At 37.9% G+C, this 25044-nt stretch overlaps 3 protein-coding genes and 1 long non-coding RNA gene across 6 annotated transcripts; 2 read left to right on the forward strand and 2 right to left on the reverse strand.

Annotated features, from left to right (window-relative positions):
• Nucleotides 1-147: 147 nt before the first annotated feature.
• On the forward strand, nt 148-6836 carry LOC105286390 (MICOS complex subunit MIC27). Of its 2 annotated transcripts, none has more exons than XM_011351328.3 (6): nt 148-337; nt 1296-1477; nt 1660-1796; nt 1868-2101; nt 2202-2374; nt 6687-6836. In XM_011351328.3, exons 1-6 carry the CDS (start codon nt 293-295, stop codon nt 6726-6728), a joined length of 813 nt encoding a protein of 270 aa, XP_011349630.1. In that variant the 5' UTR covers nt 148-292; the 3' UTR covers nt 6729-6836. The 2 variants fall into 2 exon arrangements, with proteins under 2 accessions (XP_011349630.1, XP_011349631.1); XM_011351329.3 differs by lacking the exon at nt 148-337 and adding an exon at nt 622-1073.
• On the reverse strand, nt 6720-7187 carry LOC105286391. The gene is made up of 2 exons (XR_003407360.1): nt 7107-7187; nt 6720-6992 (listed from the first exon to the last, which is right to left on the reverse strand). It is a non-coding gene; the product is annotated as an uncharacterized LOC105286391 (long non-coding RNA).
• Nucleotides 7188-7317: 130 nt separating this feature from the next.
• Nucleotides 7318-24394, forward strand: LOC105280047 (regulator of G-protein signaling 7). 2 transcript variants are annotated; one of them, XM_026974560.1, is made up of 12 exons: nt 7324-7939; nt 19632-19850; nt 19926-20022; nt 20144-20194; nt 20278-20433; nt 20565-20788; nt 20861-21090; nt 22633-22746; nt 22885-23010; nt 23151-23337; nt 23481-23573; nt 23670-24394. In XM_026974560.1, exons 2-12 carry the CDS (start codon nt 19638-19640, stop codon nt 23733-23735), a joined length of 1557 nt encoding a protein of 518 aa, XP_026830361.1. In that variant the 5' UTR covers nt 7324-7939; nt 19632-19637; the 3' UTR covers nt 23736-24394. The 2 variants fall into 2 exon arrangements, 1 of the variants encoding a protein (XP_026830361.1); XR_003407359.1 differs by lacking the exon at nt 23670-24394 and having other exon boundaries at nt 7318-7939; nt 23191-23337; nt 23481-23566.
• LOC105286392 (histone H2A) lies at nt 12375-13167 on the reverse strand. The gene has a single exon (XM_020033983.2). The coding sequence runs from the start codon at nt 12793-12795 to the stop codon at nt 12421-12423; it is 375 nt and encodes a 124-aa protein (XP_019889542.1). The 5' UTR covers nt 12796-13167; the 3' UTR covers nt 12375-12420.
• Nucleotides 24395-25044: the final 650 nt, after the last annotated feature.

The raw sequence follows: 25044 nt of genomic DNA on the forward strand, positions 1-25044 counted from the left end.
GCGATTCGCGTTCGATATATCGACCAAACATATCGCGCGATGGCGGAATGACGCCATGTTCGCACTAGAAAGATTCATTAAGAGACACTCACTTTTGAAAGTATTCATGCATCCTTCGTAAAAATCTCTTTTGTCTGATGTAAAGCGATACACAAAATCACAATTCGTTAACAGATACGCTATGCGAGCGGCCGATACGATCGTTAGAAATCTCGGCGAGATACACGTAGAAATACGGGGATCGTGTTTCGAAAACTGAGATTGCACTCCCCGAAACACGGCGATATGAACGATGTCGTACACAAAATCCTGGAGTTTACCATCGGAAATCTATTCGGTAAAGATATAACTTGCAGGGAACCTGTGCATCGTTGTGACGATTATCAACCGGGCTCTCTGGTAGAGCTCGGAAGAACCGGTATTAAAGTATGAATTCGACACATGAGCGATATCTTCTTTTTAAATCTTGATTTTAATGTAAGACCTTGTGCATATACGCACGAATTTAATCTTTAGTTTCAGAAAATATTTAGAAGATATTTCTTTTTATTTCTCAATAAATACATTATTCATTTTTATACTTTTTTAATAAAATTTTTTCTTTGTTTTATTTATGTCAAGAAATATTACACTTGATAATACAGAGAAGTTCGTATTATATCACAAATTGTTAATTAAAAAATAGTATTTTTGAATAAAATGTTGCACTTGCAGATTACAAATTTTTGCATTTAATTTATGCACTTGATAACACAGAGAATATTATATCACATATTGTTATTTAGAAAATAGTATTTTTAAATTAAATAAATCGAGTAAATACAATGTTACTTGCAGATTTTACATTTTTGAAGTTAAAAGATTCAAAGTTTTGTGGTAGTTGGAGGCGGCAGCTCTAGATGTTACATCATCTTAGCTTTTACCTGCTAGAGTAGTTAACTTACGTCTTCTGCTAATAAGTATAGAATTTTATGAAAGTTTTTTCACGATTTCCATTAACACACGCAACCAAGTGCAAAAAAATAGCCGGATAAATATAATTTATACCATCAGTTTTCACTTGAAGGGCAATGGTGATTATAACTTACGACTCTGAGCTAGGTTATATTTAATCGCGGAATTAATTTTTAACAACTAGTACCTGTAATTATAACATTTATTAAATCGATATTTGTTGAAAGAAAACTTTTTAATGAAAGCTTTAAATTAACGCTCAAATTGATTTCTCAATTTTTGCACTGACGTGCAAATTTCAAGATCATATCTTCTGATAAATGTATCATTCATGTGTTAAGTTCTTCAAGAAAATCTTGATGCCGTGCGGGCTATGCGCAGCAGTGCCTGTGGTAAAACCAGCGAATTCATCACAGGACAGTATGCCAGCTGACAGCCACGAGTCAAAAATCAAAGAGTTAATTCGGCCATCCGAGTTGCCTATTTATACCTTTGAAGACGATTACTGTAAACAGAGCCCATGGTAAAGCACAAGTAATTTCAACTATGCATCTACCTACTGCCTACTTAATCTCCACTAACATTGCACATAACATACATGCGTGCAAAACGTCTGCTTTAATTATGAACTTCGAGTTGTTTCAAATTTGAAAGAAATCTTGCGAGGAGCAAGGCAAGTGTGTTATATGTATTTTGTCGCGACAGCAAGGAGTGTCCACCTTCTGCGTTGGAACAGAATATATCCAAAGTCCGGAAATCAATTCAGGCAGTTGTGTCGGAGTACCAGCATTACACTGGCGTCGTCTCGGATACCATCAGTATCGGTTACGAACATAGTAATTGTGAGTGTAAAATGCGATTAATTATATTATTTATATTATTGCTGCGTACTAATAATATAACTTTGTTGCAGCTCTCTTAGATTACCTCCGTGAAGAAAGTAACGTTATGCCACGAATGGGAGCTATCGGTATCGGTGGATTGGCTGGATTGATACTTGGACTCAGGGGACGCACGTTCAAGCGAATAGTGTACTCTAGCACAGGTGCTGTCACCATGGCGGCTATCTGCTACCCTAGAAAGGTGGAGGAAGGATTCGATGCGGCGAAACACTACGTAAACGTCGGCTACAATTTTATTTACGGTGGTAATGAGTGTTAGAGTATTTTTAAATTAAATAAACGGTGTACGTGTATTTAAATGTGTAATTTAATTATTTATATATTTCACTATATAAATAATTTTAGTTAAACCGGGTGACGACCAGCAGCTGGGAACGAAATCGGAATTGCCAGATGTGAAAATACCAACATCTTTCTCCGAGTTTGTAGACTTAACGGTCAATACGGGCTCGATGATCTCTAGCGCCGTTGTTGACTTCGCGTCGAACACATACGCATATTTAAGTACTAAAAAGGAGGTAAGATGCGCCAGAGAAGCTTCTGCATTGCATTTCTAATTTATTTCTTTTATCTATTAGGAGTGTGATTTAGTTTTGAGGGTTTTGCAACAGATGACTGTAGTGTCAGTTTGTTCCAATAGCTGTTTCCGATAACTGTTGTTTCTTACAGTGTTGACATTATCCATGACATTTAGTAGCATTATAGCAAGTGGAAACTTATGGTGATTCTGCCCCATCAATTAAGACGTGTGAATACTGGTTTAGACACTTTAAAAGTGGTCATACTGATGTGAAGGACAAAGAACGCTCGGGACAACCAAGAAAGCTTGAAAATGCAGATTTGCAAGCATTATTCGACGAAAATCCAACACGATACACTTCAAAACTTGCCAGAGCATTAAATGTTGATCGTACAACAGTTACCAAACATTTACATGAAATGGGAAAAATTCAGAAGGAAGGGAAATGGGTTCGACATCAATTATCGGAAAGTGCCATTGCGAACCGGTTGAACATTTGCATTTCGTTGATCGCCAGGCAAAAAAAGAAGAGTCTTTTGTCTCGGATTGTTACCGGGGATGAAAAGTGGATCTATTTTGATAATCCGAAACGCAGAAAATCATGGGTGGATCCAGGCGAACCATCAACATCCACTCCGAGACGCAATATTCACGGTTGAAAAGTAATGCTCTGTATTTGGTGGGATAGTGTACTATGAGCTGTTAAATCCGCATGAGACTGTCACGGCTGATCGTTATCGACACCAATTGTACAAGTTGAAGCAAGCATTGGACGAAAAACGACCACCAATTGCGAGCAAACGACGGAAAGTGATTCTTCTTCGTGACAACGCTCGAACTCACGTTGCGTTATCAGTGAACAAACACTATTAGAGCTTGAATGGCAAGTCTTCTCCGGACATTGCTCCATGCGATTATTATTTGTTCCGGTCGATGCAACACGCTTTAGAGGATACACACTTTCATAATTTGGAAGAAGTGCGAAAATTCGTCGACGAATGGATTAACTGAAAAGAAGAGTGATTTTATCGTGGTGGAATCCATCTCTTGCCAGAGCATTAAATGTTGATCGTACAACAGTTACCAAACATTTACATGAAATGGGAAAAATTCAGAAAGAAGGGAAATGGATTCGACATCAATTATCGGAAAGTGCCATTGCGAACCGGTTGAACATTTGCATTTCGTTGATCGCCGGGCAAAAAAAGAAGAGTCTTTTGTCTCGGATTGTTACCGGGGATGAAAAGTGGATCTATTTTGACAATCCGAAACGCAGAAAATCATGGGTGGATCCAGGCGAACCATCAACATCCACTCCGAGACGCAACATTCACGGTTCAAAAGTAATGCTCTGTATTTGGTGGGATAGTGTACTATGAGCTGTTAAATCCGCACGAGACTGTCACGGCTGATCGTTATCGACACCAATTGTACAAGTTGAAGCAAGCATTGGACGAAAAACGAGCACCAATTGCGAGCAAACGACGGAAAGTGATTCTTCTTCGTGACAACGCTCGACCTCACGTTGCGTTATCAGTGAACAAACACTATTAGAGCTTGAATGGCAAGTCTTCTCCGGACATTGCTCCATGCGATTATTATTTGTTCCGGTCGATGCAACACGCTTTAGAGGATACACACTTTCATAATTTGGGAGAAGTGCGAAAATTCGTCGACGAATGGATCAACTGAAAAGAAGAGTGATTTTATCGTGGTGAAATCCATCTCTTGCCAGAGCATTAAATGTTGATCGTACAACAGTTACCAAACATTTACATGAAATGGGAAAAATTCAGAAGGAAGGGAAATGTGTTCGACATCAATTATCGGAAAGTGCCATTGCGAACCGGTTGAACATTTGCATTTCGTTGATCGCCGGGCAAAAAAAGAAGAGTCTTTTGTCTCGGATTGTTACCGGGGATGAAAAGTGGATCTATTTTGACAATCCGAAACGCAGAAAATCATGGGTGGATCCAGGCGAACCATCAACATCCACTCCGAGACGCAACATTCACGGTTCAAAAGTAATGCTCTGTATTTGGTGGGATAGTGTACTATGAGCTGTTAAATCCGCACGAGACTGTCACGGCTGATCGTTATCGACACCAATTGTACAAGTTGAAGCAAGCATTGGACGAAAAACGAGCACCAATTGCGAGTAAACGACGAAAAGTGATTCTTCTTCGTGACAACGCTCGACCTCACGTTGCGTTATCAGTGAAACAAACACTATTAGAGTTTGAATGGCAAGTCTTCTCCGGACATTGCTCCATGCGATTATTATTTGTTCCGGTCGATGCAACACGCTTTAGAGGATACACACTTTCATAATTTGGAAGAAGTGCGAAAATTCGTCGACGAATGGATCAACTGAAAAGAAGAGTGATTTTATCGTGGTGGAATCCATCTCTTGCCAGAGCATTAAATGTTGATCGTACAACAGTTACCAAACATTTACATGAAATGGGAAAAATTCAGAAAGAAGGGAAATGGGTTCGACATCAATTATCGGAAAGTGCCATTGCGAACCGGTTGAACATTTGCATTTCGTTGATCGCCGGGCAAAAAAAGAAGAGTCTTTTGTCTCGGATTGTTACCGGGGATGAAAAGTGGATCTATTTTGATAATCCGAAACGCGGAAAATCATGGGTGGATCCAGGCGAACCATCAACATCCACTCCGAGACGCAACATTCACGGTTCAAAAGTAATGCTCTGTATTTGGTGGGATAGTGTACTATGAGCTGTTAAATCCGCACGAGACTGTCACGGCTGATCGTTATCGACACCAATTGTACAAGTTGAAGCAAGCATTGGACGAAAAACGAGCACCAATTGCGAGTAAACGACGAAAAGTGATTCTTCTTCGTGACAACGCTCGACCTCACGTTGCGTTATCAGTGAAACAAACACTATTAGAGTTTGAATGGCAAGTCTTCTCCGGACATTGCTCCATGCGATTATTATTTGTTCCGGTGGATGCAACACGCTTTAGAGGATACACACTTTCATAATTTGGAAGAAGTGCGAAAATTCGTCGACGAATGGATCAACTGAAAAGAAGAGTGATTTTATCGTGGTGGAATCCATCTCTTGCCAGAGCATTAAATGTTGATCGTACAACAGTTACCAAACATTTACATGAAATGGGAAAAATTCAGAAAGAAGGGAAATGGGTTCGACATCAATTATCGGAAAGTGCCATTGCGAACCGGTTGAACATTTGCATTTCGTTGATCGCCGGGCAAAAAAAGAAGAGTCTTTTGTCTCGGATTGTTACCGGGGATGAAAAGTGGATCTATTTTGACAATCCGAAACGCAGAAAATCATGGGTGGATCCAGGCGAACCATCAACATCCACTCCGAGACGCAACATTCACGGTTCAAAAGTAATGCTCTGTATTTGGTGGGATAGTGTACTATGAGCTGTTAAATCCGCATGAGACTGTCACGGCTGATCGTTATCGACACCAATTGTACAAGTTGAAGCGAGCATTGGACAAAAAACGACCACCAATTGCGAGCAAACGACGGAAAGTGATTCTTCTTCGTGACAACGCTCGACCTCACGTTGCGTTATCAGTGAAACAAACACTATTAGAGTTTGAATGGCAATTCTTCTCCGGACATTGCTCCATGCGATTATTATTTGTTCCGGTCGATGCAACACGCTTTAGAGGATACACACTTTCATAATTTGGAAGAAGTGCGAAAATTCGTCGACGAATGGATCAACTGAAAAGAAGAGTGATTTTATCGTGGTGGAATCCATCTCTTGCCAGAAAGATGGGAAAAAGTTATATAAAACGAAGGAAAATATTTTGATGAAGGTATTCATTCATTATCATATTTAAATACATGCGTTTTTGAGCAAAAAAAACCCTCAAAACTAAATCACACCTCTAATACTTTCATAAATAATTTTATAATAATTTAATAATCAACATGTATCGCAAAATATCACGAGTACCTCTTTCCTGAAAAAAATTCTTGTTACGCTAAAAGACTTGCACGAATCTTGATCAAGATGAGGCAAACGATGTCTGTTGTGTAACACTTCGTAATAACGCTGAGGAAACCCCCCCCGTTGAACCGGAAATTGAGACACCATCCGCGATTTTCACAGATATTCAAAATACAAACGGCCGGAAAAGTTGGCTTAGGTGGAAATGGACTTAGGTGCCTACCTCATCCTCTCTCCGTTTTTTACGTTTCACTGAAAATTTAATTCGTGTGTGTGTGTGTGTGTGCGTTACGTGTACGGTCCCTATATTGTATATAATTACATCTTCCAACATTTACGTGTTTCAGGATAATCAGTCGCCAACCAAATTAGAGACTAAACAGGATTAGGTATTTTATGACAATACATATACATAATTATATATATAGTGCAATGTAACAAAGGATGTATAAACATGTTTTGTTAAATAGGGTGAGGAATAAATTGTGTAATAAATTATGCATCTTAATTACAACGGAAACGCTGCGTTCGATCTTGCGTGTCTGAAGAAAGTAAACAATTTAGAAATATGTTATCGCTATCCACTTACATATACGGGGACCTTTTTCTTGATTTATCGCTCACGAAGTTTCGACGTTAAAATTCGAGACATCCTGTATACAGAAAGAGAGAAGTTTTTAGAAGAAAAATTTTATTTTAATTTTAAAAACTGATTTAATTCGATTTTAATTTCAAAAGCCGAAACTGCGAATTTACAACTTGTTTACATGTAAAAACGACGTTTTTAGCGGGACGCGCGGTTCATTCTAGCGCAAGGGAGCGAACGGGTTGCTTCGGCGCGGACTGGCGCGCAGCCGCGTATCGTTTATCGACGCGATATTCTCGTCATGGCTTGACGACGGAATTTCGATCCTCACCCCTTAGCGTACGGAGTTAGCGGCACCTAGAAACTTGCGCACTTGAGCCGCATAATGAGTCGCCAATTTAATTCGCGTGCCTTTGGAAAACAGGAGGCCGCTGCGTAAATCATGAGAGGCTCGCGCGCGCACTTTTCATCCCTCGTGGTCTCGACCTGATCTTTGCCCAGTCCTCAACGGTTACGAGCATCTCCAATGCGGTCACTCCTCGTGCCATTATCGGACAAGCGAGTTGACCATCAGTTCAAACGTGCTCTCGTGTTTTTTTGTTTCGAAAGGAAGCGAGGGGACACGAGCTCGGACACTTAGGGAAAAACGTTCCGGATCGTACGGGAAAAATTCGCGATTGATCGCGAACATGAAGAGGATCTCGCGCCCCTGCCCGCGATGGGAATCACCTCGTGTTGTGACGTGTGGTAAAGGGATTGCCCGTGCGACGCTCGCACCTTCAAATCGGATGCTGTAAACGCGATATATACTGTCAGCCTCGCGTTTCCTCCCTCGAGTGTGTCAACGAAAAAAGTGTGTCCCATGAGTAGTTGACGGGGACTTTATTAATACGATGGGAGAATATATAAACGATGCGTCGATAAATCTAGTATAATTAGATGCTGCTAAACAGTGCGTGAATCTGCGCGTGATTCGAGGACGCGGATCGACGGGTCAAGGTGTTACAATTTAAGGTGAGTCTCTTGAAGTTACACGAGTCGTAGAAGCGTCGAGGTCGCAAGTATTCTCATTTTGCCGCTAATTAAGACAATTATTTGCAACCCGAAATCACTAATGAAGCAGTTTTTTTTCAACACTTTTTTCCTAATCAATTTTATGAAACTTCAGCATTATTATACTTTGCGTTAATCGTTTAGATTACTGGTCAGATATCGATGTCGTGGAACGTTGCCTCACGCGAGAAAACTTGCGCGAAAGTATAAATATAGTAGATATCACGAGATACATCCCATACAGCACGAAAACATTTCAGAAGTATTTAATCTGACAGATGAAAGCATCTCATGAACATTGCAAAATGTTTCTGCAACAGTTATGAGACAACTCCGGAATAGCAAAATGTCCGCGACACTTGCATTCAAAACCTTATAGAAAGGTTGCTGAAAGGTATAGATCAATCTGCAACCTTTCTGAAATATTGCCGAAAGATTATTAAAATAGCTGAAATCTTTTTGATATATTACTAAAGGTTAATTGAAATAATTTTGAAACTTTCCTATGATGTTGCACACAAATTACAAAGCTCTTATTAAAATCAATTGAAAATACTTCAGAAATTATATTTAAATTTATTATACGAGTATTCAGAAGATTGCAAATACTAAAAAGTTGTAATCAAAATTATATATAAAATGTATTTATTATTTTTATTTAATATTTGCAATCTAATTAATATAATAAATATGCTTAATGAAAAAGATACATAATATATATAAGATATATAGATGTACACATACATAGCTAAACCAAGTATTCACCAAGTTTCCCTTTAAAAAGCGTGAATTGTTGGCACATTGACAAAGAGCCATTCTTATATTATATATTTTCCTTTTTCTTCCTTCAAATAGTTGATTAAAAGGAAAGAATTATATAGATATATAATTCTCTGTTCAACCAACACTTACATTTGAAAGAAAAAAAGGATACGTGAAGATAATGCATTTTTTTGTCAACTGGTTAGCTTCACTAAAGATCGAATACTTGGTCTAGGTATATATATATAATTTTACTTTTTACAATATTCACATTTTTTCACATTTATTGCATGTGGTAGGTTTTAGAAACATTTCTGTTGCAACATTTCATATGACATATTGCGGAATCCTTTCAGAAATGTTGCATATGAAATGTGAAATCTTGAAATGATTTTAAAACCTTCCTGAAAGCTTTCTGTATTAATCGGTGCTGTATGGGATGTTGTGTTTTAACTTTAAATTTATATTATTTATATTTTAATCAATCACGACGCATCATAAAAGTATTATTCCTAAAATATTTATTATTACAAATATATATTCATCATTAATTTGTATATATAAGCATATAACGCGCTAAAGCTAAAAAACGCTACAGCTAGAAGCATTTTTATTTATTAGTACAACATAAACAAAAATTGATCTTGACAAGAGCGTATTCGTATTTTTAATAAAAGAACATTAGTAAGATTTAAACATAGACACGTATGTCTATTTAAATTAATATAATAATTTTTCTTAAATCAATTTATTCCTTTAATCGAAATAAACTATCTCTCTACCAGCTATAAATTCAAAATCTCTACTTGTCTTTGATCAGATAATGTAACAACTAAGAGCACTTTTCAATTGATACGTATCACATATAAACTTGGAGTTAACAATTGAAAAGTTAGTTACACATTTGCAAGTTCCACTTGATTTCTGTTATCAGAAATTCTTTAGTAAAACTTCCAGAGTGGTGTAGGAGTCCACCATTAGCTATTTTAACACCCTCAAAACTGTACAGTGTATGCAGATATACATGAAATGGGACTAAAGATTCTTTGAATAAAAAATTGATTAAATTATATTATAAATATATATATAACATTAATTTTTTTAAATTTTTATATTATATTCACCACGTTAGATTTAACAATCAACTGTGTTTTGCTAGCTTGTAGCAGCTCATAACATAAAACTCTTATCATATTCCATCAAATATAAAATCTTTTCAGTATAATTAACTCAATTTATAATTCAATTTATTAACTATAAATTTATAACTCAATTTCGTGGTTAATGGTTGCCCAGAATTCACACGTGATTTCCTTCATTCAACATTTTACACTCGGTCATGTCATAAATCAGTTAACGCGTCTTTGTGCTATAATTAAGACTGTAGTAACTTCTTTATTATTTACCGGGGACAGAATGAATTTAATTTGCAGAGTTCACCAAAGTTTATTGAAAATATAACAGTAAAAGATATAAAACTCCGGGCATTGTTGACTGCCTTTCCACTCGTTTTCGACGAAACTATCAGCACAAGACTCATACACTGAACGACATCGGAGGGTCGATTGATCGGCATACGGGAAAAAGGGGCTTGTATGCGAAAAATGCTGGAGCAACGCTACGCCAATCACGTTGCACGGCGTTCGGAGCTGATTGTTGCGCTAGAGCTCCAGCTGCCTCACTCTTTCCACCTATACGTGGAATTTGTTACAAATTAATTGTTATAATTTATGATACAATAAGAGAGAAAATGAATATAACAATTCAGTAAAATTTTCAACGCGATAATAGTTATGTTAAAAATGTATCAATTATTTCGTATCAAACAGTACACATTTTAAATTATTAATGTTGATCGCATGATCTTCTCATTAAATGTTAGGTATGTATAATTCGTTCATATCACAGATATACACATGCACGTTTCATAAAATTGTCATCTTAACTATTTTCAGAATTTAAAAAATTAATCGTGTGATATAATTCCTCAAAGTACATTTTTAATAAAGTTATATGTACATTCATGTACTTTTATGAGGGACACGTATTTTTAGGGGTACTTTGTTAATTATATTTTTATTTAAAAACCTTCAATGTGTGATTTTGATTAAAATTTGACTTATTCTGAAAACTGTATATATGTTATGGAGTACTGCATATCTTTGACATGGCATATATCTTTGTGAAAATAAAATAAAGGAAAGTATTTACTCTTTTCCACTATTTCGTGATATGATTTGCTGAGGAGATTGAGATTTCATGTTAGTATTGTTTTAAAAAAATGTTAGAAATAAATTATATCTTCTAGTGATAGTATTTCCTTTTTCTTGTTTTTATAATTATATTATTTTAATAAAATTTACGAAGTGATAAAAATATTTAGAAAAAATCATTACATGATATCCCACACAGTACTTGAAAATATAAATCTTCAATATTATAACACTGCTCCAAGATTCTATTCTACCAAGATATTTCATTTGTAATACAACTTGAAAAACGGATTTACAAACTTACTAATATACAGGGTGTTTCCTCTAACTGTAGCACTTAGAATATCTCTGCTTCCTTTGATGATATGAAAACAGTCGAAGGACGAAAATTGTTCGATTCAAAGAGACTAGTACTCTGGTAAGAACATTATTTTTTTTAATCTGACCTTTCACAAGATGTCAAGGTCATGAACATTTTTTTAAACGAGATGGTATATTTTCCTTAACGAAATGATGTAGCTTGTAAAAAAACAAATTCAACCATACAGAATATGTTGACCTTCAAATGACTTTGAACCACAAAAATCACGTTTAGGAAAAGAAACTCTATTGTATAACTACAAAGATATACCTTTTTTACAGATGTTCAAAATGATCACCGTTTACTTCCATACACTTTCGAATTCGATGAGTAAACGATTGTTTTACGTTTTTGAGAGATTCCGGAGTAATTGCGGTGCACGCACGCTGAATTCTTTCTCGCATATCTTCAGGTGTTGTCGGAATATCGCGATAAACTTCAGTTTTTAGGTGTCCCCAAAGAAAAGAATCAAGAGGCGTAAGATCTGGTGATCGAGCCGGCCAAGAAATTCTTCCACTACGTCCAATCCAGCGATCAGAAAATGATTCGTTGAGTATGTTCCGTGCAAATGAAGTTTATCGCGATATTCCGACAACACCTTATATCTTTGTAGTTATACATACAATAAATAGTTTCTTTTCCTAAACGTGATTTTTGTGGTTCAAAGTCATTTGAAGGTCAACATATTCTGTATGGTTGAATTTGTTTTTTTACAAGCTACATCATTTCGTTAAGGAAAATATACCATCTAATTTAAAAAAATGTTCATGACCTTGATATCTTGTGAAAGGTCACATTAAAAAAATAATGTTCTTACCCGAGTACTAGTCTCTTTGAATCGAACAATTTTCGTCCTTTGACTTTTTTCATATCATCAAAGGAAGCAGAGATATTCTAAGTGCTACAGTTAGAGGAAACACCCTGTATATAAAAGAATGTCTAATTTACCATTCTTTCTTATAATGTTAACCCTCACTCATTATTCCTATCTTAATCAACCATGATGATCGATTACTAATGCTCTATTGCTAAACGAGATTAGTCCAACGTCATGAAAAACTGTGGCCCTAAAAAGGGCCATTTGTAGTAGGATTCGAGTTATGCGATTATGCCTTCTTCTCGGTCTTCTTCGGCAGTAGCACGGCTTGGATGTTCGGCAGGACACCACCCTGGGCAATAGTCACGCCAGACAGCAATTTGTTCAATTCCTCGTCGTTTCTGATCGCAAGTTGCAAGTGACGGGGGATGATCCTGGTCTTCTTGTTGTCGCGGGCCGCGTTGCCAGCCAATTCCAATACCTCAGCGGCGAGGTATTCCATGACCGCGGCCAGATAAACCGGAGCACCAGCGCCGACTCGCTCGGCGTAGTTTCCCTTCCTCAGCAATCGGTGAATCCTGCCCACGGGGAACTGCAATCCCGCCCGGTTAGAGCGAGACTTCGCCTTTCCCTTAACTTTGCCGCCTTTGCCGCGTCCAGACATCTTCGCTCGATTAACACGGAGACACTCACTGTACGAGAAGCAAGAGAGTTGTGGCGGCCCTCGAATGGCGCTGTCCTTTTATACGCTACGCGAGTAGCACGTCGCCACCAATAGGAACGCGCGGTCACTCCTTGCCCTCTGATTGGCGCGCTGCAGGTTGCATCTAGCCACGGCTGCGTCGCGTAGCCCTGCGACTGCTTCGAAATACTCCATCCTTTTTCGTCTTTCAAGTAAAAAAGGATAGCAAGCGTTTTGAGGCGTTTGTAGCGCTAAGTAAACCGCACTCTATATTACAGCTCTGTTGAGACTGTTGTAACCCTTTTACGTGCTCAAAAATATTTCTTTTAAATATTTCTTTTAGTTTGGTATAATCAGAGAGAAGCCTGAGAGCGGTCACGCTCGCGTTTTAACTGTAACGCCTCAAACGTGGACATTGAAGTGATTGAAGTAATTCTGTCTTTATTGCTCACTGAATATTGAATAAAGATAGAATGACGCCGCGAGCGTTGGGAGCGTCAAGTGGAACGCATATGTCCACGTTTGAGGCGTTACAGTTAAAACGCGAGCGTGACCGCTCTCAGGCTTCTCTCTGGTATAATGTTAATATATATAGAGGAAAGTCCCCGATTGAGATACCATATCGATTTTGCCGAATGTAAGGAAATCTATAGGCAGAATTTAAAAATGTAATACGTTCTCTTGAAGAGAATTTAATAAACTTTAGGTTAGTGAAATGAAAATCTAATTTAAATATTATTTTTTCTGAAAATTAAAAAAATTTGAAAACAGCTTTACGCAAGATCGCGAAAGTGTGCTCCTAATATAAGATACCTTGAGAAATCGGTGTTAAAAGTGCAAAATACATCAGTATTGCAAGTACAAAACTTTATTAGATATTTTTATAAAAATACTGCTGCCACAGCCTTCGCCAAATCTTCACGATTCCACCGTCAACGCTTCCTCGTTTCCCTAACCTCCATAGTCAGATTCTATAAAAATTAAATACGCAAAAATTCGTATTAACTTTTCTTTAACCTTAACGTAGTATTTTCTTTCTTTGTATTACACTACATACTCTTCATATTCGAGCAATAATTATCTCATATTAAGAGTACCCTGAATATCTCATTGTACGAGCCACGCGCCTAGCGGTTCCGCGATCGTGAAATCTAACCTCTACAATTAAGCAATTCAACAAATCGCGTATTCTCCTGTTACTACGATTCTACTCTATCATTGCATACTGAATTTATTGCCAACCATTTCTTTATTATGTAATAAACAAGGTTTAAAGACTTACCTTAAGTTCCTTTGACATGTTCACAATTTCACAAACCTTTTCTTGCAAAAGCTAAACGCAATAACGAACAATGAATTTTTCACTAAATACATTTTACACCAAGAGTAATAAGTTTATGGTGGAATTAACAGATAGTGCTCACTAGTTTAGCAGAAACTCCATTATCTCATAATAGGGGATTCTCCTCTATGTATATTAATATATACCAATGCGTTTATGAATATTTTTATCTTTCTAGGGTCTGGAAGAAGGCATTAATTAATTTTGGCCTTTCCTAAACCAGAAAAACCACAGTCGTCACCTATTCATTAATATAAATTAATTATAGATATATTAATATTATAATTATAGATAGCAAATTATATGAATCAATCAGTTTACTTGGCACAATGAGCTAGGCTTTTGAAAACATCGACGATTTATCAAAATATTTTAATCTCACGATATGATAAATGGATGATACTGCTGCTTGTATCTTCTCAAGGGATATAAACAGCTTTACTTACCATAAGACTGGAGCAGAGGCACTTAGATTGTTCAGTTATTCTGAGACTGGAGAGTGTCCAATAATCCAGAAAAAACTGAGGTTATTATTATATTACCTGCAAAAAGAATATCAGGCCTGCGTTGAGTAAAATATGTCGTTTTATTATGAAATATTACACTTTGGTTCGTTAGAGTCAAATTCTTGTTGTGCATTACGCTTGATTTCGGTCTTTTTGTTAAACGGGGCCTAGCTATAAACGATCGCATTCACAAGACACTTGATATTCTTGGAATTCTATAGCTATTAATAAATACCAGTAGCTCAGTGCACGTAATATCGAAATTGTTATACAAAATACTCTCTTGTTACTCAGTGATCTCCGAGTATCAGGAGCGCACGATTGGAAAAAGTAAATTGCTTTCCAATCCTAACCTCCTTCGCTCGCATGTTATCCTAGTAACTGTACGTAAATTCTCGGACATTGCGTTTGTTTCGAGCAGCTAAAGGCACAACATAGTCACTTTTCATACCATACACTTACGTCGTATATTATTATTATACATAAATGGTAAAAGTAGATATTGGGTTGGTCAAAAGTAATTGCGTTTTTTTCAAATAGATGGACATACATGTCTTGAAATGTAACTAACTTCATTCTAAACCGCAAATTCATTATGTAGGTTAACAACTCACAGTTCAAGCTTGTTTTACAAAAAGAAAGTGCACGATTTCGTTAACAATTGTTTGTTTGCCGTCGATTTCAAAATGGAAAATCAAAAAGACCATTTTCCTCATATTTTGTTTTATTACTTCCGAAAAGGGAAAAACGCTGTGCAAGCTCATAAAAAGTTATGTCATGTATATGGCGAAGGTGCTTTAAAACTGCGGCAGTGTCAAAATTGGTTTACTAAATTTCGATCTGCAGATTTTAACGTGAAAGATGCACCACGCTCAGGAAGGCCAATCGAAATTGATGATGGCAAAATAAAGGCACCGATCGATTCGAATCGGCGTTTAACGACACGAGAGATTGCTGAGAATCTTAACATATCGAAATCGAGTGTTGAAAACCATTTAAAACGACTTGGATACATTAGTAAGCTCGATATTTGGGTACCACATGAGCTCAAAGAAATTCATCTCACTGAGCGTATTGACATCTGCGATTCTCTTTTGAAACGTGAGGAAAATGATCGATTTTTGAAACGTATGATAACAGGCGACGAAAAATCGATCGTCTACAACAACGTCAAACGAAAAAGATGGTGGAGCAAGCGTGATGAACCTGCTGAAAGCACTTCGAAAGCAGATATTCACCAAAGAAAGATTATGCTGTCAGTCTGGTGGGACTGTGTATTTTGAGCTGCTTGCAAGGAATCAAACCATTCATTCAGACGTATACTGTCGTCAACTGGATAAATTAAACGATGCCATCGAACAGAAACGTCGAGAATTGGTGAATCGCAAAGGTGTTGTGTTTCACCATGATAACGCTAGACCACGTACAAGTTTGGTCACTCGTGAAAAATTGTTGCAGCTTGGATGGGACGTGTTACCACATCCACCATATTCGCCAGACCTGGCACCATCAGATTACCATTCGTTTCGTTCTTTGCAAAACGCCTTGAATGGTAAAACCTTTACTGCCGATGAGGATATGAAATCGTTGTTGGAATTGTTTTTTGCTGAAAAAGATAAGAACTGTTTTGAGCGCGGAATCATGAAGTTGCCTGAAAAATGGCAAAAGATAATCAAACAAAATGGACAATACATTGTTTAATAAAGTTTTTGCTTCCCATGAAAAATTCGTCTTTTATTTATATAAAAAAACGCAATTACTTTTTGGCCAACCCAATATATGGCGAAGATGCTTTAAAACTGCGGCAGTGTCAAAATTGGTTTACTAAATTTCGATCTGGAGATTTTAATGTGAAAGATGCACCACGCTCAGGAAGGCCAATCGAAATTGATGATGGCAAAATAAAGGCACCGATCGATTCGAATCGGCGTTTAACGACACGAGAGATTGCTGAGAATCTTAACATATCGAAATCGAGTGTTGAAAACCATTTAAAACGACTTAGATACATTAGTAAGCTCGATATTTGGGTACGACATGAGCTCAAAGAAATTCATCTCACTAAGCGTATTGACATCTGCGATTCTCTTTTGAAACGTGAGGAAAATGATCCATTTTTGAAACGTATGATAACAGGCGACGAAAAATCGATCGTCTACAACAACGTCAAACGAAAAAGATGGTGGAGCAAGCGTGATGAATCTGCTGAAAGCACTTCGAAAGCAGATATTCACCAAAGAAAGATTATGCTGTCAGTCTGGTGGGACTGTGTATTTTGAGCTGCTTGCAAGGAATCAAACCATTCATTCAGACGTATACTGTCGTCAACTGGATAAATTAAATGATGCCATCGAACAGAAACGTCGAGAATTGGTGAATCGCAAAGGTGTTGTGTTTCACCATGATAACGGTAGACCACGTACAAGTTTGGTCACTCGTGAAAAATTATTGCAGCTTGGATGGGACGTGTTACCACATCCACCATATTCGCCAGACCTGGCACCATCAGATTACCATTCGTTTCGTTCTTTTCAAAACGCCTTGAATGGTAAAACCTTTACTGCCGATGAGGATATCAAATCGTTGTTGGAATTGTTTTTTGCTGAAAAAGATAAGAACTTTTTTGAGCGCGGAATCATGAAGTTGCCTGAAAAATGGCAAAAGATAATCAAACAAAATGGACAATATATTGTTTAATAAAGTTTTTGTTTCCCATGAAAAATTCGCCTTTTATTTATATTAAAAAACGCAATTACTTTTTGGCCAACCCAATATATGGCGAAGATGCTTTAAAACTGCGGCAGTGTCAAAATTGGTTTACTAAATTTCGATCTGCAGATTTTAACGTGAAAGATGCACCACGCTCAGGAAGGCCAATCGAAATTGATGATGGCAAAATAAAGGCACCGATCGATTCGAATCGGCGTTTAACGACACGAGAGATTGCTGAGAATCTTAACATATCGAAATCGAGTGTTGAAAACCATTTAAAACGACTTGGATACATTAGTAAGCTCGATATTTCGGTACCACATGTGCTCAAAGAAATTCATCTCACTGAGCGTATTGACATCTGCAATTCTCTTTTGAAACGTGAGGAAAATGATCGATTTTTGAAACGTATGATAACAGGCGACGAAAAATCGATCGTCTACAGCAACGTCAAACGAAAAAGATGGTGGAGCAAGCGTGATGAATCTGCTGAAAGCACTTCGAAAGCAGATATTCACCAAAGAAAGATTATGCTGTCAGTCTGGTGGGACTGTGTATTTTGAGCTGCTTGCAAGGAATCAAACCATTCATTCAGACGTATACTGTCGTCAACTGGATAAATTAAATGATGTCATCGAACAGAAACGTCGAGAATTGGTGAATCGCAAAGGTGTTGTGTTTCACCATGATAACGCTAGACCACGTACAAGTTTGGTCACTCGTGAAAAATTGTTGCAGCTTGGATGGGACGTGTTACCATGATGTTACCGCATCCACCATATTCGCCAGACCTGGCACCATCAGATTACCATTCGTTTCGTTCTTTGCAAAACGCCTTGAATGGTAAAACCTTTACTGCCGATGAGGATATGAAATCGTTGTTGGAATTGTTTTTTGCTGAAAAAGATAAGAACTTTTTTGAGCGCTGAATCATGAAGTTGCCTGAAAAATGGCAAAAGATAATCAAACAAAATGGACAATATATTGTTTAATAAAGTTTTTGTTTCCCATGAAAAATTCGCCTTTTATTTATATAAAAAAACGCAATTACTTTTTGGCCAACCCAATATATGGCGAAGATGCTTTAAAACTGCGGCAGTGTCAAAATTGGTTTACTAAATTTCGATCTGCAGATTTTAACGTGAAAGATGCACCACGCTCAGGAAGGCCAATCGAAATTGATGATGGCAAAATAAAGGCACCGATCGATTCGAATCGGCGTTTAACGACACGAGAGATTGCTGAGAATCTTAACATATCGAAATCGAGTGTTGAAAACCATTCAAAACAACTTGGATACATTAGTAAGCTCGATATTTGGGTACCACATGAGCTCAAAGAAATTCATCTCACTGAGCGTATTGACATCTGCGATTCTCTTTTGAAACGTGAGGAAAATGATCGATTTTTGAAACGTATGATAACAGGCGACGAAAAATCGATCGTCTACAACAACGTCAAACGAAAAAGATGGTGGAGCAAGCGTGATGAACCTGCTGAAAGCACTTCGAAAGCAGATATTCACCAAAGAAAGATTATGCTGTCAGTCTGGTGGGACTGTGTATTTTGAGCTGCTTGCAAGGAATCAAACCATTCATTCAGACGTATACTGTCGTCAACTGGATAAATTAAACGATGCCATCGAACAGAAACGTCGAGAATTGGTGAATCGCAAAGGTGTTGTGTTTCACCATGATAACGCTAGACCACGTACAAGTTTGGTCACTCGTGAAAAATTGTTGCAGCTTGGATGGGACGTGTTACCACATCCACCATATTCGCCAGACCTGGCACCATCAGATTACCATTCGTTTCGTTCTTTGCAAAACGCCTTGAATGGTAAAACCTTTACTGCCGATGAGGATATGAAATCGTTGTTGGAATTGTTTTTTGCTGAAAAAGATAAGAACTTTTTTGAGCGCGGAATCATGAAGTTGCCTGAAAAATGGCAAAAGATAATCAAACAAAATGGACAATATATTGTTTAATAAAGTTTTTGTTTCCCATGAAAAATTCGCCTTTTATTTATATGAAAAAAACGCAATTACTTTTTGGCCAACCCAATATATTTTCTGCATATTTTGTGTTGCGTTACTTTATATTTAACTCGGTAAGATGCAGTCGTGAATAAAAAATAAACAGTTTTTGGTACATCATTTTATTCCTTATCGATTGTTTCGATCTATCTGTTCCATGTAAAAAAAATAATATTACTTTTTGGGTGAATGCATATAACGTGTTGTATCTCGTCTTGTAAGGTGGATATGGTAACTATGAACTCCGAAAAATCGGCTTGCCGCCGAAAACCAGGGGAGAAGAGCGGCAACAAGAAGGCGGCCGAGCATGTCGAAGAGGCGGATAAGAAAAACGAGAACAGCCGTACGAACGAATCCCCGAATTTGTCCCCCAACACCTCCATGTACAACGTCACTGCCTCTTGCGCTGAAGATACCCCTAATTACCTTGTCTACAAAAAGGTAAAAGTTCAGATCGTACAATATATCATTTCCTTCAATTTCAAAAGTACATAAAATAATTGCGTTGTTTTTCAGATGGAGTCAATCGTGGAAAAGATGCTGGACGAATTTACCGGTGTCCCTGTGAAAACGGTCAAGACTTTCATGACAAAAACGCCGTCTGTTTTTACAGGTGAAACGCTGCAGAGATAATTTATCTAATTTGTTAAGTAACATATGACTTCATCGCGTGATCACAGTATTAATAAAAAATTAATTTAAATGGAAATTACACGTATGGATCTGTATTGTAGGCACGGATCTCATAGCATGGATGATGAAGAGTATGGATATAGACGATCAAGGTATGAGAGCGAATATTTCTATAATTGAAATTATTAAAATAATATTAAAATAATATTTAATAATTCGCGCGTTAATGCTGCAGAGGCTCTTCATGTGGCTCACCTTATGGCATCCCATGGATATTTTTTTCCTATCGACGACCACTGCCTTACTGTAAAGAACGACAACACATTCTACAGGTTTCAAACACCCTATTTTTGGCCATCGAACTGTTGGGAACCTGAGAACACCGATTACGGTACAGAAATATTTCATACACGTCATCAGTGTGATCTACTATATCTATAAATACGCACGCGTCTTTTTACGATTAATCGTTATTTTAGTAGCTATAAATACGATATTTATTTATTATATTAAATGTCACAGCTGTTTATTTGTGCAAGAGGACGATGCAGAACAAAACGCGATTGGAACTGGCGGATTACGAGGCGGAGAACCTGGCCAGATTGCAGAAAATGTTCTCGCGGAAGTGGGAATTTATTTTTATGCAGGCGGAAGCGCAGAGCAAAGTCGACAAGAAAAGGGACAAGCTGGAGAGGAAGGTGTTGGACAGCCAGGAAAGAGCCTTCTGGGACGTGCATCGGCCAATGGTATAATCACCTCTTCTGCGTAGAAAAAAAACTCGATATCTTTTACATTCATCGAATTACACTCTTTCCTAGCCCGGGTGTGTAAATACCACGGAGCCAGATATCAAAAAGGCTTGCCGAAGTCACAAATCCGTCGTGCATCCAAGCAAGCACCTGCAACTTGGGATCGCCGGCGGCAGGATATCACCGACCGCGGAGACGCACGCGGCCTCCTCGTCGATAGATCTCCTGCAGAAGGAGATCGATATCCTGAAGGACAGATTGGACAAGCCGGCTATTAAACTCTCCAAAGTGGCTGAAGCGTACGTCGACAGAATTATCGATTTTTAGTGAACACAGAAAAACGTGTATCGACTCGTTCGTCAATCGTTTATCAAAACTGGATTGAGTCTTCCGCTCGGTTGTTCCCGTAAGATAGCAAAAGTGAAAGTGCCCATTCCATTAATCCGATTTGATGGTTTAACGGCGCAATGTGTCTATTTAGACTTTGCTAAACACGTGCAATTTATTGGGTCATTAAGTGTGAAACTTTACAAATGTAAAAGCGCCATCTTTAACATTTGTTACCTCAAATTTGGCGCCAGACGTCAGTATCCGGTTAGATTAGTGTGATAGATGTATGTCGCTCTTCAAATGTCCTATTTGTTTGTTCAAATATCTTCATTAGTTTTATTGGTGGATTCTTTTTTATAGAACTATGGAAAAGTCCAAAATTCGTGTGATTTATGAATATGAGTTCCGCCGTGGAACTACAGTGTCGGAGACAGCTCGTAATATCAACGCTGTATTTGGTGAAGGTTCAACTACTAAAGCAACGGTGGGCAATTGGTTCAAAAACTTCAGAGATGGAGATTTCAGCCTCGCTAATGAGCCACGTGGAAGACCAAAGACGAAGGTGGATAATGATCGCTTGAGAGCCGTAGTAGAGTCCGATCCATCTCAAAGTACACGTGAATTAGCATCGATATTCAATGTTTCTATACCCACCATATTGTTCATTTAGCTGCAATTGGTAAGATAAAGAAGTTGGACAAGTGGGTCCCGCACGAATTGACCGATGCGCAGCAGGCGCAACGTCCAGAGGCTTCCCTTTCTTTGCTTTCCCGTCACAAAAATGGATCTTTTTTTAATCGAATTGTGACCTGCGATGAAAAGTGGATACTCTACGACAATCGTAAACGCTCACATCAGTGGTTGAACGCTGATGAACCACCGAGACATCACGCGAAACCCAACATTACACAGAAGAAGCTTATGGTGACTGTTTGGTGGTCCAGGCCAGGTGTTATCTACTACAACTTTATGAAACCTGGTACATCGATAACGGCTGAAGTATATTGCAAGCAACTGGACGAAATGATGCAACAACTTGCTATTAAACAACCGAAATTGGTCAATCGGTCAATGCCAATCCTGTTGCATGATAATGCTCGACCGCACACTGCACGACTGACCGTGGCAAAGCTACGGGAGTTGGAATTGGAAACTCTCCGTCGTCCACCATATTCACCAGATCTATCACCTACCGACTATCACTTCTTCCGGAATTTGGACAACTTGTTGGTGGGAAAATTCTTCAATTCTCAACAGGCAGTCGAAACAGCCTTCCGCGACTTCATCGATTCCCGTGCTCCTGGCTTCTATAGTAGAGGCATAGGCCAACTACCACTAAAATGGCAGAAGTGTGTAGATAACATGGGCGCATACTTCGATTGAAAATAAATCATGTCCATGTGCCAAAAAATGCAAAAGTTTATGTTCTATTTGTAAAGTTTCATACTTAATGACCCAATATTATCGACAATATACTGATCAAGACTGATCAATGCTTGCGGCATTTTTAGGCTGATCGGATACTTCGAGCAGTACATGGAATACGACCCCTTCTTCACCCAACCCGAGTACACGAATCCGTGGATATCCGACAGTCCGGAAATGTGGGAGCAGGAGAAATTAGCGTACGTGTAATACATCTCGTCACGATGCGGAGATAAATCTCTAGAATTGGACAAAATTCACGAATTGTTTTTTAATAATTAATCTGAAATAAAGGAAGAACGAAAACAAGTCTCCGACAGGTTTGCAAATTTTTTCAGGCGCGAAATATCCACGAGGAGGGTAAAGAGATGGGCGTTCAGCCTCCAAGAGCTCCTTCAGGATCCCATTGGCAGAGAACAATTTATACGCTTCTTAGATAAGGAATTTAGCGGCGAGAATCTCAAGTACGTGCGTAGAATCTCTCTTCTCGTACGACTCAAATATTCCCTAGTCGAATTTGCGCTTGCATCTACCCCCGTAACGCGTGACACGGTGCAGTTGAATTCACGTCAGGGAGACGAGGGATGATTTGTGATGTGTGCAGATTTTGGGAGACCGTTCAGGAATTGAAAACTTTACCGCAGAAAGACATCGAAAGAAAAATCGAAGAGATCTGGCGCGAGTTCTTGGACACGGACGCCAGCTGTCCCGTCAACGTCGATTCGCGATCTTACGAGATGACCAAGAGGAATCTCGAGAAGCCGGACCGATGGTGTTTCGACGTTGCTGCGGTACGAATCAAATTTCCCGATTGCCGTGTCGGTCGGAATGACGAAATAACGAAACGCAATAATAATTGGAAGTTTACAAACAATTTTCATTTACAATCAATTGGTCTCATTTTATTATTATTATTATTATTATTGTTTTCTAGGCGCACGTGTATCACCTGATGAAGAGCGACAGTTACTCGAGATACTTACGCTCGGAGATGTACAAGGATTTTCTCAATGGATCGAAGAAAAAGGTCAGCGTGTAACTTCGTTCCATACTTGTGCAATTATTTAATCATAACAAATTTAATGATAATTTACACGAACTGTTTCGCTTTGAATTTTTTCAGACTTCTGTGAAAGGCATTCGTTCTATCGTTTCCTTCACAGGGCGAAGGGACACCGCAGCTTCGTAACCTGTTTCTACCGCTTACACGTAATCTTACACCCCTCTACCCGCTACGTTCCGTTTCCTCTTCTCATACTTCGTCAAAAGATATATTTATTTCGTTACAAAACGCATTCTACGTAACAGCACTTTTTGAGCAATTCAGCAAGTATAAATAATAATGCATGTAAATAACGCGCGTTTTCTTACGCCCGGGTCTCCCTCCAAGAGATATTTCAGATATAAATAATTCTAATAGCAAACTAAGGGGAAATAGAAATGTTAGAACGAACTACAAATTGTGTAACATTAATTGTGTAATCAACGTAATCTCAGATGTTATGTATATCTTCAACAAAGCAAGTGAATTGAAAACAAATGACACGCACATATACATGTACAGAAATAGAATATTTTGCATATAATTCTACGCAGATAATTTCAGTATCGCCCAAAAGTGTGATGAAGTAGATCATTTTATGGAACAGACAATTATCCTATTGTCCTCATTTTGACTCTTGTCTTTTTAAACCTGTGTCGTTACGTTTTCACTCGATGCACAGAAACTATGATGTTAGAGAACCTCTCGGAATAAGTAAATTACAATAAAACGAAATTAGAAGAGATATCTATCGCTTATTCAAGTACTACTCATTTAATTACTCTTCAATAAAGAACGAATTTGTAGATCTGTGAATTTTTGCGTTAAGCAAGAACCCTACAGTACCCGCGTGGAGTACGCGAGAGATTTATATTTTACTTAGTTACGAAAGAAGTATTTAGCAGCTTCAATTGGCGGAGTCTTCGCTCTTCGGAAGAAATTTCGATAAAGAAAATAATCCTGTTCAGTCTCTCCAGGTATTGAATTGCTATATCATCATCATATAGCATACACTTGATATCTCGCGGTAATCTACAAACGTATAATTACGATTACATACATATATATATATATAATATATATACAGGGTGGCCCATTTTAATTTATACAGTCGATTTTTTAAAAAACTAAAAGAGATACGAAAAACTGTTTCAGACAGACATGTCACGATTTCGAGGGGGACATAAGATGATACCATTGGTTTGACCTTGAATAGTCGTTTGAAGGTCACGCGAAGATCACCTTCAATTTCTTAAATTGAAACCCCAACTTTTTATTGCAGATTCTTATTCTCCATCGAAAAGTAAGTAACTTTTGTCTGAAACATTTTTCCGAAAAATGTCATCTTATGTCCTTAAAATGATCTTCAAGATGAGTTTTGAGGACATTTTAAGGACATAAGATGACATTTTTCGGAAAAATGTTTCAGACAAAAGTTACTTACTTTTCGATGGAG

The sequence above is a fragment of the Ooceraea biroi genome, chromosome 13 (assembly GCF_003672135.1).
Source record: "Ooceraea biroi isolate clonal line C1 chromosome 13, Obir_v5.4, whole genome shotgun sequence".
Classification (NCBI taxonomy): Eukaryota; Metazoa; Arthropoda; class Insecta; order Hymenoptera; family Formicidae; genus Ooceraea; species Ooceraea biroi.

Coding starts and splice junctions, on each gene's coding strand:
- LOC105286390 (XM_011351328.3), top strand. CDS start 293: ATGTCGTACACAAAATCCTGGAGTTTACCATCGGAAATCTATTCG. Junction 1,478..1,659: donor TACTGTAAACAGAGCCCATG/GTAAAGCACAAG, acceptor TTGTCGCGACAG/CAAGGAGTGTCCACCTTCTG. Junction 2,102..2,201: donor CTACAATTTTATTTACGGTG/GTAATGAGTGTT, acceptor AAATAATTTTAG/TTAAACCGGGTGACGACCAG.
- LOC105286392 (XM_020033983.2), bottom strand. CDS start 12,795: ATGTCTGGACGCGGCAAAGGCGGCAAAGTTAAGGGAAAGGCGAAGTCT.
- LOC105280047 (XM_026974560.1), top strand. CDS start 19,638: ATGGTAACTATGAACTCCGAAAAATCGGCTTGCCGCCGAAAACCAGGG. Junction 20,195..20,277: donor TATGGATATAGACGATCAAG/GTATGAGAGCGA, acceptor TTAATGCTGCAG/AGGCTCTTCATGTGGCTCAC. Junction 23,011..23,150: donor TTTAGCGGCGAGAATCTCAA/GTACGTGCGTAG, acceptor TGATGTGTGCAG/ATTTTGGGAGACCGTTCAGG.